Source organism: Notolabrus celidotus, chromosome 15 (assembly GCF_009762535.1).
Source record: "Notolabrus celidotus isolate fNotCel1 chromosome 15, fNotCel1.pri, whole genome shotgun sequence".
In the NCBI taxonomy this organism is placed as follows: Eukaryota; Metazoa; Chordata; class Actinopteri; order Labriformes; family Labridae; genus Notolabrus; species Notolabrus celidotus.
Genome location: NC_048286.1, coordinates 26,568,187 through 26,584,251, shown reverse-complemented (window position 1 = coordinate 26,584,251; position 16,065 = coordinate 26,568,187). Strand labels below are relative to the sequence as shown.

The window sequence follows — 16,065 nt, the reverse complement described above, 5'->3', positions numbered from 1 at the left end:
GCTACATTCATTTCAAGTTTTCCGTTACTACCAACCCTAGCTTTAAATGAATCCTTGAAAAGAAAGCTCTCTTTAAAAAAGAAACATGTATGTGTGGCTGTATTAGGTTCTTGTCAATGGTAAGTGTTTAAACCACAGAGGATCCTCAGCTTCTTGTTGAGAAAGTGGCCAGAGTACAACAACAGAAGCTAGACTATCAAGAGCTGCAGACGGGATCAACTTTACTGCATAGTAAAGCTAATTCTGAGAAACCCTAATAACACCAAACACCAATACAGATGTAAGTGTACGCTCTATTCAGAAAATTTTAATGCTGCACTGTTTTGTTGGAAACCCCAACATTGTATTTGCACGACTCCAACAAACGTGATTCTCCTCCTGCAGCTCACCAATCAGCTGTTGGGGTCATTTGGACTTCAAAAGAGAGAAAAAATACAATCAACTAAAAAATGAGTGATTGTGACATTGATGATAACCTGCCATTTACTGTGGACAAAAGAGGACACTTCTATAAGCTGAGGTTTACAGAGGAAGAACAAGAGTCAACAGGCTGAAAGAGAGAGAGGGGAAACTTCTGTGATAACTCAAATGATGTTTCCATTAGTGATCATAGCCCAGGATTCTGACTCTATGTATGCACAGAGCAGCTTGGTAACACATCTACATGGGAAGCACTATTTGATAGAACACCGGCAAAAAGTTTGAGTTGGGGTCCTGCTGAGTGACAAATGACTACAATGCATCCCCCTTCAGTAAACTCAGCTATTCTCCTAATTCTAGAAAATATCCATAACTCCAAGCTTGAACATTATCAAAATTAGTGACTAGTAACAAAAATTGCCCCCCTGGCAAAAAGACCAAAACTGCTTTGAAGGAACTACAGTTTATTTTTTGCACTTTTGCATTTGATTAATTTTCCAACGTCAGAGGCTACTGCTTGGTAGAAACAACGGCGACCCCTGCAACGAGGACTGTGGCCTTTGTATGTGGGGCGCTTACACCGCTAGGCCACCAGCGCCCCGTCCACAGCATCTTTTAATGATGAACTGGTATTTTGTGTTTATTTATTACAAAACTAAAGTGTAAAAAAGAAAATCTACTACTTCTCTCTGGTGAATTGGAGAGTCTGTGGCATAACTTATTGCTGAATAGTGTTTGTTTGTTGTTTGTTTTTTTACACTTCCTGTCTTGCACGTTAAAATGTCTTCTGAAAAATATGTAAATGTAAATGTTGTCTGCCTTTAAGCTAAGCTAACTGGCTGTTGGCTCCAGAAACATGTTTAGTCTACAGACACAAGAATGGTACCAATCCTCTAATCTGTTTCAGAGTCCAGACAAAAAAAAGAAAAAGCATGTCTTCAAATGTCAAACTGAATTTTTATATCGATCTCACAACCCCACATGGCTTTGTGTCATCCTCCTGCCATCTGTGTAACATTTCCCCTTTGTCCTGCAGGGACTCTGATATTTGTCTCTTTCTGAAATTTGCTTTAGAACCCCCTCTGATGTTTGTCAGGTAAAAGACTTCTTTAAAAGCGTCATTTGACTTTTTTTCTTGCAGGATATTTTGCTCCCTGTGTTTCAAATCTTCACTCTGTCAGCTTGTTGTTCACAGACCTGACATGGCTGTACAATTTATCACAATATTCACTACAGGCACATTTTCAAATTGCAGAAGGCTGCACTTTTTTCCTGCCAGAGAAAGACGTTTCAGACAGTTTCCTGAGCAACATTGATGTAATTCAGAATCTGCAGCCTGTAAACAATACGTTTTCAGGAGGGAGAATCATCCATTTTACTCAAACTAAGCAGCCGGGCATTTTCTGAGCATCTTTCAAAAACTGAGAAAGAAAAACTGTTCTGTTGTACTCCAGCCCATATCTCAGCTGCAATATTGAGCACAAAGGAATGGCAATCGGCCTGTGATTTTTTTCTTTGTCAGCACTGTGCAGCCCAGAAGAAGCACAATACTTGTTCCAAATGGATCAACAGACCACGATAGATCTGTCTCCTTGTCTACACTTCTATCCGCCCGTCCATTTATCCTTCCATTTATTCACCCGTGTGTTGTGGCGAGCTGTGTTTTCATCTGAGAAACGGCTGAAAGAACAAAAAAACAAGGAGAAAAAAAAATCAGAGGGCAGGGTGTTTGGAGCAGAGCAGAGCCTTATCCCTCCGACACAAAAGCTCACTCTGATCCCTGCAACACAATAGAGCCAGCCCTCTGCACCCTTGGGCCAGGCAGCAAATAATACCCAAAATGCAGCATGTCTGTGACTGCTGGAATCCCCTGTGGCAACACTTGTCCAGCTTGTAGAGGACTGTGCCAGAGACGTGATGCCAGGCAGCAGACTATAATGCCCACTTATAGATGCCAAATCCTGGCACAAGTAAGGCATTATTCTTTTCCCTCTTTCAGCTCGCCTTATGGACTGTGAGGGATGTTTTTAAACCTTGATTTGACTCTGATGTCAGCTGCTTTTCTTTATCAGGGTCATATTTATAACTTTTTTTTAGTGTTGTTGTTATGACTTCACAAAACCTGCCTAGAAAGGGATAATGCTCAGCCAGATCTGCATTATCAGATTTTCATTGATGACATTGAAGACATCATTGCCCATGAGAACCAGACACCACTAAGGACTTTGTCCTGCTTATATCATGATTATACGGTGGCCCTGAAGTGCAAAACACAACGGCAAATTAAAAACACTACGGCAAATCAGAAAACACAATGTCGAAACATGTAAACCATGTCCCCCGACGGGTACCTACTTCTTCTGGTTTGGTTAATGCCATTGTGTTTTCTGAATTGCGGTTGTGTTTTCTGATTTGCCATTGTGATTTGCACTTCAGGGCCACCGTATAACCACCTAATGAAGATTTTCTTTTGAAGACCCTTACTCTCTGTTTTTAATTAAAGTTTAGTCTAAGTCTAAAGTATTTTAAAGAAGCTAAATGGCCTGACAAAAACATAAAAATATCATTCCCATCAGCTCACTTAGTATAACCAGAAAGCTTAAGTGAAGCCAGCATGATAAGAATCAATCAATCTTTATTTGTATAGCGCCAAATCCCAACAAACATTATCTCAAGATGCTTTTGCAAACAGAGCAGGTCTAGACCAGTGATTCTCAAATGGGGGTATGTGTACCCCTAGGGGTACGTGGGAGTACTGCAAGGGTACGTGACAAATGTAAAAAATAAAAGTTGCATCACAACAAATTTTGAAAAAATCTGATTAAAAACAACTTTATCAACAGCCTTTAATTTTTATTTCAATAAAACATCAAATAGGGCACTATTTCCAAATTGAGCATATTCATTCATAAAATATATTATTGGCAAAACCGCTTGGGAACCCCCCCCTCTAAATGGGAAGACATAAGGAGAGGAAAATAAATGCACAAAAAAGAGGAAATGTGTTTTAACTCTTGTAACTGTGATACATCTTGATGCTTCTTGTTTGACAGAAATAAATTGGTGTGCTCCTTGGGCAATCAAAGGTTCTAGCTGCCTCAATCTTTTATAATTTCTGAAAAATATTACACTACAAAAGTATAGAATTTGTGTCATCTTTCATTTCAATGTTATTATGACATGGTAAAACCACATGCATACATTTATTCATGTTATTTTCCCAGACATTTTTTCTCGGCCATACAAGGGGATACTTGGCTGAAATTGTTTTTGAAAGGGGGTACACAAGCCAAAAAAGTTTGAGAACCCCTGGTCTAGACCATACTGTATATTATATTATTACCAAAGACCCAACATCAAGACAGGATAAGATTCAGTCTTACCCCACCTTAATCCACCATGAGCATTGGGAGGAAAAACTTCCTTTTAACAGGCAGACACCTGGAGCAGAACCAGACTCATGTTAGACAAACATCTGCCTTGACCGAGTTGGGGTTGGAAAGAGGGATAGAGGAGAATAAGAGAGAGAGGGAGCGGTGATAGTGATGAGGTAAGAAGTAGTAGTAGTAGTAGTAGTAGCTGTTGCTGCTAGAGTCCAAGACATCCAAAGGGAAAGGTGAGAAGGTTCCCCGGCAGTCTAAGCCTATAGCAGCATAACTAAGAGCTGGTCAAAGCCTGAGCCAGCTTTAACTATAAGCTTTATCAGAAGCCAATAACATTGCAAACCTGTGATATAAAGGAAACATAACTAAATGACTGGATCTTCGGCACATTGACGGTCATACTCATTATGTCAACACAAGAGCTTTCACAGTTTAGTAGCCCGTTTATTATCTTTAAATTCTCTCTTATTTATGGTATTATGTTGTTGTTTTTAATTCCCCCGATGTTGAAATGTCTGTCCTAACCTGTCTTTGTATTTGTATTTGGGCTTGCATAACAAAAGGAGCTTCTTTTAATGAATGCCAGCTGCTAGCTTAAAGTTCAGGCAAACAGAGCTAACTTAATTTGGTGCATTTATTTGTGTGGTAGCTGGAGCAACAGTAGAATTAACACAGGGTTGTTTCCCTTTGTGTCTCGTCTCCTTCATCGTGTCTGTTTTATTGTTTAGAATTGATTTATTCAGAGCAGCTATGATTGTCACATCAACAATAACGTGTCATTGCATCTCATGCTGGTTCAGATGAAGCAATAACAGTCACAGTAGTAATGCGTCCCCTGGTGAGGCTCCCTAAATAAAAGAACAAGGCAGGCAGGCATACACACACACACACACACATACCGAGAGACTACAAGTTCACTTCAACATTTCCCTTGAGCTCCCATCATCTCCTCAAAAACGAGTCTGATGAGGGAAAACTGGGAATTTACCCACTGAAATAAAAGAGCAGTTACATGTGGGATCCCCATGAATAAATCATAAATCATTGTTTGTGAGAATCAGTGTGAACATGTGTGTTTGAAATAAACCGGGCAGTCCCTCGGAAACAACAAAACTGTGCTAGATCCATGGCCTCAAAGTTTAGGGTTTAGAATCCACGAGGACTCAGAAAGACCGATTTGATTCAACTGGGTCGAGATGTGGAGGGCTGGTGTATGTTACCACAGCGCCACACTGTGGTCAAAACAAAGAAGTACACTGAAATGGTTGTTTTTCTCTTTTATTCCAAATATTCAAGGCTGCAGCACATTTATATGTATGACAAAATTGCACACGCTTACACTTTGGCAGCAATTTAGCATCTCACACACACACACACATAACAATATAGTCGCTCTTTATCAAAGCCCACATTTAAGCATACAGCGTGCAAATACTGTTCATGAAAACACACCTGGAGTGGACCATGTTCAGTGGGTTTAATATGTTTGAGCAATAAATACAGCACCTTTGGAAACTATTAAGTCCCATTGGTCCAAAAGCAGAGCAGTGTGTGATACAATATGTAGGATGACTCAGCATGTGTATCATAAGTCTGTACAGTATAAGATAACGTAAGGACCCAGGGAGTGCAGAGTAGACCCCAGCTGCCCCCAGGCTATATATACTGTCTGCATTCACTGGAATGAGGGACCACCAGTCTGGCCTCATATGGGCATGTGATATGTGTCTGTGTCTGAGCACCGACACTGTACTAAAGGCTGTTATTTATTACAGTAGACCGGCATGTATTCTTGGCTCTTGACTCTGTGAATCCTCCAGAGGCTTCTAAGAATAAATATTTTCACCTTTTCAAAAACACCCAAATCCCAATTTAGAAATGTAGAAAAGAACCAAAAAAGGGCAAGATCACAGTTTAAGTTTGTGGGCTCAAAAACAAATATTTGTCTTTTTTAAAAAAGGGAATGATAACTGTGATTATCAGCTGCTATCAAACGTTCCCGGTCTTAATGTGACTCGGGCGCAGACAGCCTGCATCACAAGCTAAGGCACTCAATTTGGAGAACACTTTCAGGTGTAGGAAACTGAAAAAAAGCTTCAAAAAACAAAAGTCTTCGACTGTTTTGACATTTCCAATTTCTCTCCTATTTTGGGGACGTGAATTTAAAGGGCCACTATCAGATTCAAATGAGCTTTTAAGCTTAACATAGCATTTGGATGAGCTGAAACATCATATACGAGTGTCTTCCACACTTGCCACAGGCTTTCTGCGACATGCAGCCCAAGCAAGGAAGCAGGCAGACTCTCATGCCGCCCCTCATATGTGGGTCTACATCAATATTGCCCCCCCCTGTGCAGTGGTTCCATTAAGGATCCCCATCCAGCCATTCCCGATTTTTGGTCCTCTCTGCTCGTCTCGGAGCGTTGCACCCACACTCGTCTCATCGTCACCGTCTCATTCTGTCAGTCACACATCGATCTTCTTCAGCTGCTCGTAAGTGAGGAAGAACTGGAGGCAGAGTTAAGGAGCAGCAGAGAGACGAGTGGAAAATTTTCTGTGGAGGCTCACTGAGAAGTGCTGGCTCTCTCTGTGCTCGAGCTCAAAGGCTCCCTTGTTACCGCTCCCTTGTTACCTCAGTCTGCTGTAACAAGTCAATAATCTCATTACATTTTTTCAGGCCTGGTTGGAGCACGATGACGAGCTGCCAGCACTTCACTTCCCTCTGAAACTCTTTGGGGGGAGTTCATACTTCCCTCCTTCTCTCTCCACTTACCCCCCACAGAGGCCCCTATCCCTCCCCTGTGGGCGTGGGCAGTGGGATACTGAGGCAGTAGTTTCAAACTTACATAAGAGAGTTAACTAGCATTATGAGATTAGCTCTCCTCTACTCCAGCATATCCTGAAAGTCAATGAATGCATAACAGAATTTACTGGTTTCCCGCTGATTTCTGCAGCACAGAAGGTATTGCATCACAGAGGACTTTCTGTATGTAAACAGACTAATGGTGCACTAATGAGATGGTTAAAGGATACAATGATGTTCCACGGTCCCAGACGGAGCCAGTTGGGGAAGAATCCCTTGTAGAGAGCCATGAAACCCTCAGAGCGCCACGTCTGTAAGAAAGCAAACAAGTTAAAGAGCCATTTTATCTGATTATCCTCTGATGATCATTATGAAGTCTTCTTCGGGCGTTTTTGAGCAGGGATCGGGATATGAGCAACAATTAGGTTTGATCCAAGTGGGAAGCCTCATTATATTAAAACAGACATCACAGAAAAGCAATATTTTTGAGCATGGTAGCAGCTATAAACATGATTAAAAAAACACAATATAAATGGATGAAAGTCATGATGAGTTTGAACAGTAACACAAGGTCCTGTATGGAGAGCTGCAAGAATGAGTCCTGAAACCTGTAATGAACTTAGCATTTCTGTACTTCCAGTTCCCTCTCCTAAGGTTTGTTGTTGTTGAATAAGTCTGTAGTTAGTGTAAGCCTTCAGAAATGTCCAGGTTTTTGTTACACAACATTAACTACATCAGTAAGTGCTTTGCTAACGAGTCGCTATATAAACTACAGAGGTCATCGAAGATATTAAATGTAATAACATAAAACACAAACAAAATGAAAGTTTGTGTTAGTAACACTGAAGTTATGAAACAGTGTTGCTGTTGCTTCATACCCCACTACCCTTTCACACAGCGTCAGTGTTACCTGGAAACCTCTGAAAATGTGTGGGAATTGTGGAGGGTGTGTGCAAATCGAGCATGTCTGTGTTGTTGTTTTTTTGGTTTGTTTTTTTAAGTTATATTTTGGGGCATTTTCGCCTTTAATGGACAGAACAGCTGAAGAGAGACAGGAAATGTGGGGAGTACAGAGTCGGGGAACACGTAGCAAATAGTCGAGGTTTGAATCCGACCTGCGACCTCTGCGACGAGGGCTATAGCCTCTGTATATGGAGCACGCTTAGACCGCTAGGCAAACGGCGCCCCCATGTCTGTGTTTTGTGAAGTTAAAGTTCTAGGGTGATTCAGCTGCATCACTTTGATGGTTTGACGGTTTCTCACCTTTTCAGTGTGAGCAGTAAGTGTACATTAAGGCAACGTTGACTGCAAAACATGAGGTGCACCCATAGACTATAAATAATGGACGTAGTATCTGTGACGTCACCCATCTGTTCCTGGGTGCTGTATTGAAGCCAATAGTCGGCGGGAGCCATATTGGAAATGCTGAAGTCATCCTAACTTCTTTCAAGCTAGTGTGGAGTAAAGAGGCAGGCTTTGAGCCTCCTCGTCAACAGCGACAGTGTTCCCACCTGTCAGTCAAGTCAGTCATGTCCTTAAGTGGGCAAAACTCATAATCCTAATATCTTCTGAACTGTTGCATTAGAAAAAATTTGCCCCCGTACAGTGTGTGCCGATAGAGAAATGAGCTCTTCAGACCCAAACTGTAAACATGTTAATTTATGCCGTAAAGATTGTGTTTTTTGAATTGGTGTCTATGTGGCTTCTGGTGTTTCTGCAGCCAGCCTCAAGCGGACGCTCGATGAACTCCAGTTTAAAACACTCCTGCAGGGGCTTCATATTTTGAGACCGGAGGTTGCATGTTTTTGTACACATTTTTAAAAAAGAGTGCAGCACTTTATAGATTCCTGCTTGGCAAACACCAGATCAGCTGTGCAGACACTTTCAAATCAATATCTGTGACTATTGAAAATAGGGGGAAGTCAGGTTGGGCTCTATACAAACTACTTTACTGAGTGGTAGCTTATAAACTTTATACAAAATTAAGTCCTTTCATGTGTTTTTAATGCATGTTCTTTATAGAAGATGTGGACGTCTGGTTTCCTGCAGTGTGCAACCGCCAGAGACAAGGTGGAAGTCATGCAGCGCCTTAAATTTGAGTAAAGTCTTTACTTGTTCAGGTTGAAAGTGCCACATGAAACACTGACGTCAGGGGTGAATACACTAATTACCAGAGGTCCCCAGATAATGCTAATCCTGTGGGATTAGTGCTTCCGGTGAGTTTAATTATGCTTCAAAACTTATTACAGAGCTGTTTTCTGAGGTGAAGTTGTAAACAACAGACGTGCTCACATGCATTTTATCTGATGTTCACTCTAAAGTGTTCTCTGGTTTCTTTGTTTCTTTTGAAATCACTAGCTAAAATGCAACAGATTGTGTAGGAGCCTAAATGCAATTTTTGATGATGTAATAATTTAAGTTCATGTCCAAGTAATAACTTACATAAATAGTTCATTTAAAAGGATTAAGATAAATATATACATTTATAAAAAGATGATAAATAGTTAAAGTTCATAATGATGTAAGTAATCTCTCATAATATTAAAATGGTACGCGGATGTGTGACATAGGATGTCATGTGTTGGATGGGTGGCTTCATCATGCATGCTGTAACCCCGCCCCCTTGTTAAGTTTTGTTTTTTAATTAATGAGGAGTTAGGCAAGTGGAGACAGTGGAGCCACACAGTTTTTTGACCTTGCTCTCTTGTATTCTTGTTTTGGATTTTGTGGATACAAACTTGGAAAATTGACACCTTTCTGTACTGTTTTGTATTGTTCCTGAAATAAACAGTTGAACCGGTCATCGAGTTGTCCTGTGGATTTTTTTGGAGAGTTATGAGCGTCAAAACTAAGGCTTCATTCAGTGGAACCCACAGATGGTTAAGGATGATGATTTTGAGTCCCTATAGATGATCACACATAAAGTGCTGTAGAGTTGGTATTTTGCATTACCAAGCCTGTGTCTCAGAATTTTTAGTTTTATTATCAGGTTTTTGGTCAGATTCTCACAGCAAGCTCAGTGGTTATCATAATTTTAGGGGATTTCTAGAACAATCTGTGTCTCATGCACTAAAGCTGATATTGCAACATCCTCTATTGGATTCAAACCAACAAGGGGCATGTCATCCCCTCCTTTCTTCCCTATGGTCCCTGTTAGCTTTCTTTAGTTTAGCTTCTAGAATAAGGGAACATGTATGTAGGATCAAAACAATAACACAAAAAGTAAATATTCCAGTCCCCACTTTTGAAGCCTTTACATGTCTGAGTAAAAGATAAGTAACAAGGGGCAAAAAAAAACCTTCAGAGTTTGTTGGGGTATTTCACTTCATCAGGCAGGACACAGACAGATTTGAGGCTCTGTGGTGGCAATGTTTACAATGTGACCTTGTTGTTGTTGTTTGTTTACCAGCCCAACATTAAGGTTTTACTTCTGGTGGCTGCATTGATGCTTCAAACACACTAAAGTGGTGTTTTCTCTAATAATCCTAAATCTAATGGAAAAGTCAGATTAGCTTTTATCAAGGAAATGGGCACATTTGTGAGCGGTGTCTGACCTGCAGTATACAGTCCAGTGTCCCCTGGTACAGAGCTCCTCCTCTCTGGTTCATCATGCGTGTCCGGACTACATCCACTGGGTTGGAGGCCAAAGCCCCTGCAAGGCCGCACACAAAGCTGGACCTGGGTGTCCACAAGACACAGGGAAATATGATCATCAGCAATTCTGTCCGAACATAACAGCCACTGCTGTGCTGTTGCTGCAAAGAAATCAAACTTGGACTACTTCCCGGGAGGTAGAGAACTGTTCACTTTTAAAACATTTTTAATCTTTTTAGGGTTTAAAAAGTACTTTGAGTGAGACGTGAAGCCAAAAATACAAAGCTATGTCAAAGGTTGCCTCTAAATGTTTTTATATATCTGAGTTCAGTTTAATGAATACACTCAGCATGGCTGTGTTTGATTGTTCTCTCCAGGTAAAGATTTTAAAGTGTCAGATATGTCTCAAACAAGGGATTTCATTGCAGTGATGTGACTCTGCAAACTCACAGGAAGTGTGTGTACACGGTGTCCCCCATGTAACCTGAGAGGATCAGATGCTTCTTGGTGATATCATAGACCGGCAGCTCAACCCCGACCACGATGGCTGCCCGCTGAGCGGTCAGAGAGACGCCCTGATGAAGAGAACATGATGTCAAAGCCAAGTCAAAATGAGCAGAGATTGAGCATTATTATTCAGACTTGTCTGTACCTTCCACAGCCCTCTGGTTCCTTCCTGCTGGTAGATGTTAATGAAGTTGCCCATCATGCTGCCCTGGATCACATTTCCCTGAGCCTGCATGCGGATCTACAAGGACAGATAGAGGCAGGGTTCGTGAATTTGAACTTGAGAAGCTGAAAGCACAATCAGAGTGGAATACAGTGGGTTCACCAAGCAAAGCTCGGAGTTTCTTCACCAAGCTCACGACGGAATGTGAAAGCAAAGAGAGTTTTGGCAAGCAGGATGTCTTAGAGGATATTATTTCTGTCCACTTCGCCAGAAACTCTCCAGCCCCTCCTCGACTTGTTTTCATTTAAAATGGCTGCCGTTACAGACCAGACTCTGTTTTCACAAACACAATGTTCCAAACCTGCAGCCACATCCACTAGTCTGTTAAACCTTAAACACACACACACACACACACACAAACACACAACTTGTTGACAAGAGGTCAGCACGCCATAATATGCATGAAGAGGAGACTCCTGGCAAAACATTGTGTGTACAGATAAGCACATAATATTTATGCACCCATATCTCTTACAGAACAGTATGTTAAGCCGTTGAGCCTTCATTCTATAAATACTCAACAAGTGGGTCTCCTCCTGATAGCACTAAGATGCCCTTTACTCGACTGTGCGTGCAAACCAAAAGGCTGCACCCTCAGCCTGGAGCAAAATGTATGTTTTTCAAAGAACTATCCTCTTCAAGGCTGCACAAGTAGCTCCAGCAGCACGTTTAAAAAACTATGCAAAGTGAAAACAGGCTGCAGTTTCTTTCGTTTTTAGATCCTTACGTGCCAGGTAACTGTCAAACCGGTTTTACAGCCTCGGGAAGACAACTAGCAGCAGGTAATTTAAACAATAACAAAGGGGTCTAGGACTGTTTTTGTGAGCGAACAGATACCTTCAGCACATCAGTGGGGTTGGCGATGGAGGAGGAGACGACACCAGAGACAATACCACATAACACATTAGTCAGCAGCGTCTCATCTGAAAGAGAAGAAGAGTGGGAGGCAGAGTGTAACTGTGAACAAGCAACATTTTATAAAATCCATTGAGCAGTCAGCTGCAGTTTATCTACAGTGTTTCCACAGGCGCACAATACGTTTTTGGTATGAGAATATGAGGAGACACATTTAAATAGGTCACACGCACATCTGCAACCCCCCAACCCCCCCTCCCCTTCATGAGGAATGTGTCCCTGGCTGCTCCAAGTGTGTGAGGGAGTAAGAGAGAGAGAAACTGGGACTCACCCTCCGGCCGGTCCACAAACAGACGCTTTAAGCTCTGGTAAGTGCCGATTTTTATGGTCCCATACGAGGCCTGGCGTAGCATGGCAGGAGCTATTCTGTAAAAGTCAAAGTTTATCTCCATCACTCTTTGACATGATGTCTCAGGGGGCTTTACAGGCATACAACAGTAGCTAAGACACATGTATTAAAGGAGAACTAGGACAAAAACAACTAAGACAGGCATACATACATACAACTAAGACAGACATGTTCAGGTAGTTAGGTATGAAAGCCCTGAAGGGACACGTGTTGATACATGTGATTGACCTTGTTTCCAGAACTTGACTTACTGTTAGATGATCATATCTCATACCACAGGGTTGAAAAAGCACAAAATAAACAAAGATGGCATGACCGACCTCATTAGGGTGGGCACTAGCAACATCACCTGAGTTTAGCCTATTGTTTTCTACATCGTTAGAAAGTTATTGAATTATCATGAGAAAACAAGATTTGTTGTTCTGAGATTATAAGAAATATAAGTCAAGATGAGAAGAGCTGACAGAGATATTGAGACTTTTAAAAATAAACTAAAAACATATTTATTCAGTTTGGCTTTTATGTAGGTTTTAACAATTGTATTACTTACTTTTAAATGTAATATTGATTTAAATGTTACTTTATTATTTTTAGTAGTTTTAACTGTTACTTTATTCTTTTTTTATTTATTCATTAATTTATTCATTTTATTTATCTACTCAGTCTTATTGATATTTCTAGCCTTAGTTTTATTTCAACTTTTATCCTTACCCTTTTTAAAATCTTCTTTCTCGTTTTTCAATCGCTGTAAAGCTCTTTGGGTTGCATTTGATTTGTATGAAACTTTCTATATAAATAAAGCTTGATTGATTGATTGATTGAAGATTTCGAGAAAACAACTAACATTACTGTCTTTGGGGAAACTGAGCAACATATGGACCATGTCCTTTTAGGGCTTCCATAGTTAGAGTCAAATTGGTTATTAGAACCATGACTGTAACAAAAACAGGAAGTGTTCATAAATGAGGAAGTGTAAGCATTTAGAAGAATAAAGAAAGCACTGTAGGATCATATAGAAGCACTGCCTAAATGTGGATTTAATACAAAGCCTTGAAGGCAAAGATAAAGAGACAGTTGAATACACATGCATGCAGGCACATCCTCCATACTGACCCTGAATAGAGAGCCCGTGGCCCCTCCTCTCTGCCTATCCTCACTATAGCATGGAGCATGCCTCTGTAGCGGATCTCTCGGTATTTGCTGTCCCCCACTTGGCCTTGAACTTGAAGACGTGTCTTGGTGAGGTCGATTGGGAAGGTACCTGCAACACAAAGCACTATGATAACCCTTTCAAAAACACAGTATCTCGATTAAGACTCGCATCATTATTACCAGATATGCACGCAGCTCGGGCCCCCCGCCTCCCCTCCTATCACTCACCGCACTCCGCCGTCACAGACGCCAGCCCGCCGAAGACAAAGGGCTTCCAGTTCTGGTTAGACATGTTTCCCTTCAGTCGTGGACAGAGTAACGTGAAAACCTCCCTGCAGAGCGCGGGGACCTGTATTGAATCCTGAAACTAGTACTTCCAAGGGTGCAGCTGTGCTTCAATCCCTGCCGGCGTGAGTGGAGTCCAGTCCTGTGTGGCCCATATGGTGTGCCCCCCCCCTCCTGTAGCCAGTCTTAGAAGAAGCCCCGCCTCCCACAGCCTGTCTCAGAAGAAGCCCCGCCTACTTCCCCTCTATTGGCTACTGTCTCAATTCTCTCCGCCCACTGCTTGTTGCTTAGCGACCGCTCAAGACTGTAGGAAGGAGCAGGGAGATGATGAAATAGGGGAAGTTGTTGTATTGCTTCCTTCCTCTGAAGTCTCATCTACAACAAAATGTTCAAATATCATGTTTAGCACATTCAACATACAGAGGTCAATATCAAGCACATTTTGGAACATCCTTTGGACAAGAACTATTTTATAGACCAGTAAATAAAAGGTCAAATTAAGCGGCAACCCCTCGTCTAAAAATATGAGTCCAATGCAGAAGTTCTAAAAACTGCAGTTCATCGAGGATCCGCTTCAGGCTGGCTCCGGAGGTACTGGAAACCATGTACACACCAATCCAAAAAAGGCGATCTTTACAGCAGAAATAAACATGTTTACAGCCTGGTACAAAAAGCAGTTTGGGAAAATGTAGCTCATATGTAGCTGAGTTGACTGACAGAGTGGGCCCAAGTGTAGTCTGGATAGCTAATTTCTCAATCGGCACACACTGTACGGGGGTGAATTTTTTTCTAATGCGGCAATTTCGAAGATATTGAGATTATGAGTCTTCCAATGAGAGGCACAGCTGAATTGATTGGCAGGCGGGAACACTGTATCTGTTGGCTAGGAGGTTCAAACCCCGCCTCTTTACGTCACAATTGCTCGACAGCCGCAATATGGCCTCAAAACAGCGCTTCAGAAACAGATGGGTGACGTCATGGATACGACGTCCATATTTTATAGTCTATGTATGTAGCACATCCAACATACAGAGGTCAATGTCAAGCACATTTTGGAACATCCTTTGGACAACAACTATTTTATTGACTGGTAAATAAAAGGTCAAATGCAGTGAGGAGTTCTCCAATAACATAAACAAACAAAATGCATGGATAACTGACAAATACTATGTAATTATTTTTCCTGTGCAGGACAGCTACATCATTTGTGCAAATATGCAATGTTTATTTATTTATTTAAAAGGACCATGCATATTAATGAACACTTCTGTATATATGACAGAATTAGCCAAAAGGCTAGTTTATATCTATAGTCCCTTGCCAGATGTTAAAAATGGCTCCCTAAAAAGATCAAGATTAAACAAAACAATAAAATAAAGTAAAATGAAATGAAGATAAGAAGGGAGGGGAGAAACCTAAAAGAAAAAAAGAAAAAAAAGAAAAGAAGAAAAGAAAAAAGGCACCCTACATAATAAGACATGTTGGAGCATAGTGGAGTAACAAAGTTAACTTTTTTATTTGGTAAAAAAAACGCAAGATTACTACCTTTAAAACATTTGAAAAGGAAATTCACTAATAGGTTTCCAATGTTATTTACACTGCAATGCACTTTGGGTAGTGAAGTCAAATAACTATTCTGTTCTTCCCACAAACTCTCGTCGAGGGACTGCTCCTCAAAGCCAGCCCAGAGAGAGAGAGGGGTTGAATACCTGGTGTTCAAGCTTCAAGTTCAGTGGTGTTAACATGTGTCCCGGGTGTTGGGATCATAAGTGGACAGCTCTAAGCACAGTTGTTCACACATTTTGATCTACATTGAGAGAGACGTAACCATAGTTGAGCAACAACACACATGTTTGTTTGTGTCTGTGGGAACAACTGTGTGCCTATGTGATGTCACTAGAGTTAGGCACCCCATGTACAGAAGCTATGGTCCTCAACTCAGGCATCAAGGGTTCAAATAAAACTGGTGGCCCTTTGCTGCATGTCATTCTCCATGCTCTCTTCCAAGTTTCTTACTCTATCCATTCTCCTATCCTCCAAATAAAGACATTAAAAGGACAAAACATGTCATACAATAACAACAATGGTGGCTCCTAAGGTTACTTTTCACATTTTCTCAAAATTGTAGATTACTATTGTGCTTTTTGGATGAGATACATACAAAAGACAATATTACTCTAATAAGGTCAACAGGTCTTATTATGAGGGTACCTTTTACTTTACTTTAAGTTTGCCTTGTCAACACATCTCCCTGCATCCTGCATGTAATTCATGCTCATATTTACTGTAAATATCAAATAACCTGTACTTGGAACATGGTTTAGACAGGACAGAAGACAGTGTTATGCTTACTTTTTCCACAGCATACACTCTATCAACATGCCAAGTGTACCAGCTGTCAAAGATCTGCAGATTCCTCATACTACATCTCTTT

General features: G+C 41.1%; 1 protein-coding gene across 1 annotated transcript; it reads right to left on the bottom strand.

Moving 5' to 3' along the window:
* Positions 1 to 5,065: 5,065 nt before the first annotated feature.
* On the bottom strand, positions 5,066 to 13,810 carry LOC117827379 (kidney mitochondrial carrier protein 1). Its single transcript, XM_034703971.1, has 9 exons — positions 13,575 to 13,810; positions 13,308 to 13,455; positions 12,117 to 12,211; positions 11,768 to 11,853; positions 10,853 to 10,948; positions 10,651 to 10,775; positions 10,161 to 10,284; positions 6,837 to 6,917; positions 5,066 to 6,311 (listed from the first exon to the last, which is right to left on the bottom strand). The coding sequence occupies exons 1-9, from the start codon at positions 13,636 to 13,638 to the stop codon at positions 6,270 to 6,272; spliced, it is 861 nt and encodes a 286-aa protein (XP_034559862.1). The 5' UTR covers positions 13,639 to 13,810; the 3' UTR covers positions 5,066 to 6,269.
* Between the last annotated feature and the right edge of the window lie 2,255 nt (positions 13,811 to 16,065).

Bases quoted from the DNA above. Each gene is read 5' to 3' on its own strand.
- LOC117827379 (XM_034703971.1), bottom strand. From the start codon at position 13,638: ATGTCTAACCAGAACTGGAAGCCCTTTGTCTTCGGCGGGCTGGCGTCT. The intron at 11,854-12,116 runs GTGAGTCCCAGT...CTTCTCTTTCAG, and splicing joins GTTTGTGGACCGGCCGGAGG to ATGAGACGCTGCTGACTAAT. The intron at 6,918-10,160 runs GTCAGACACCGC...GCTTTCTTACAG, and splicing joins CACTGGACTGTATACTGCAG to ACGTGGCGCTCTGAGGGTTT.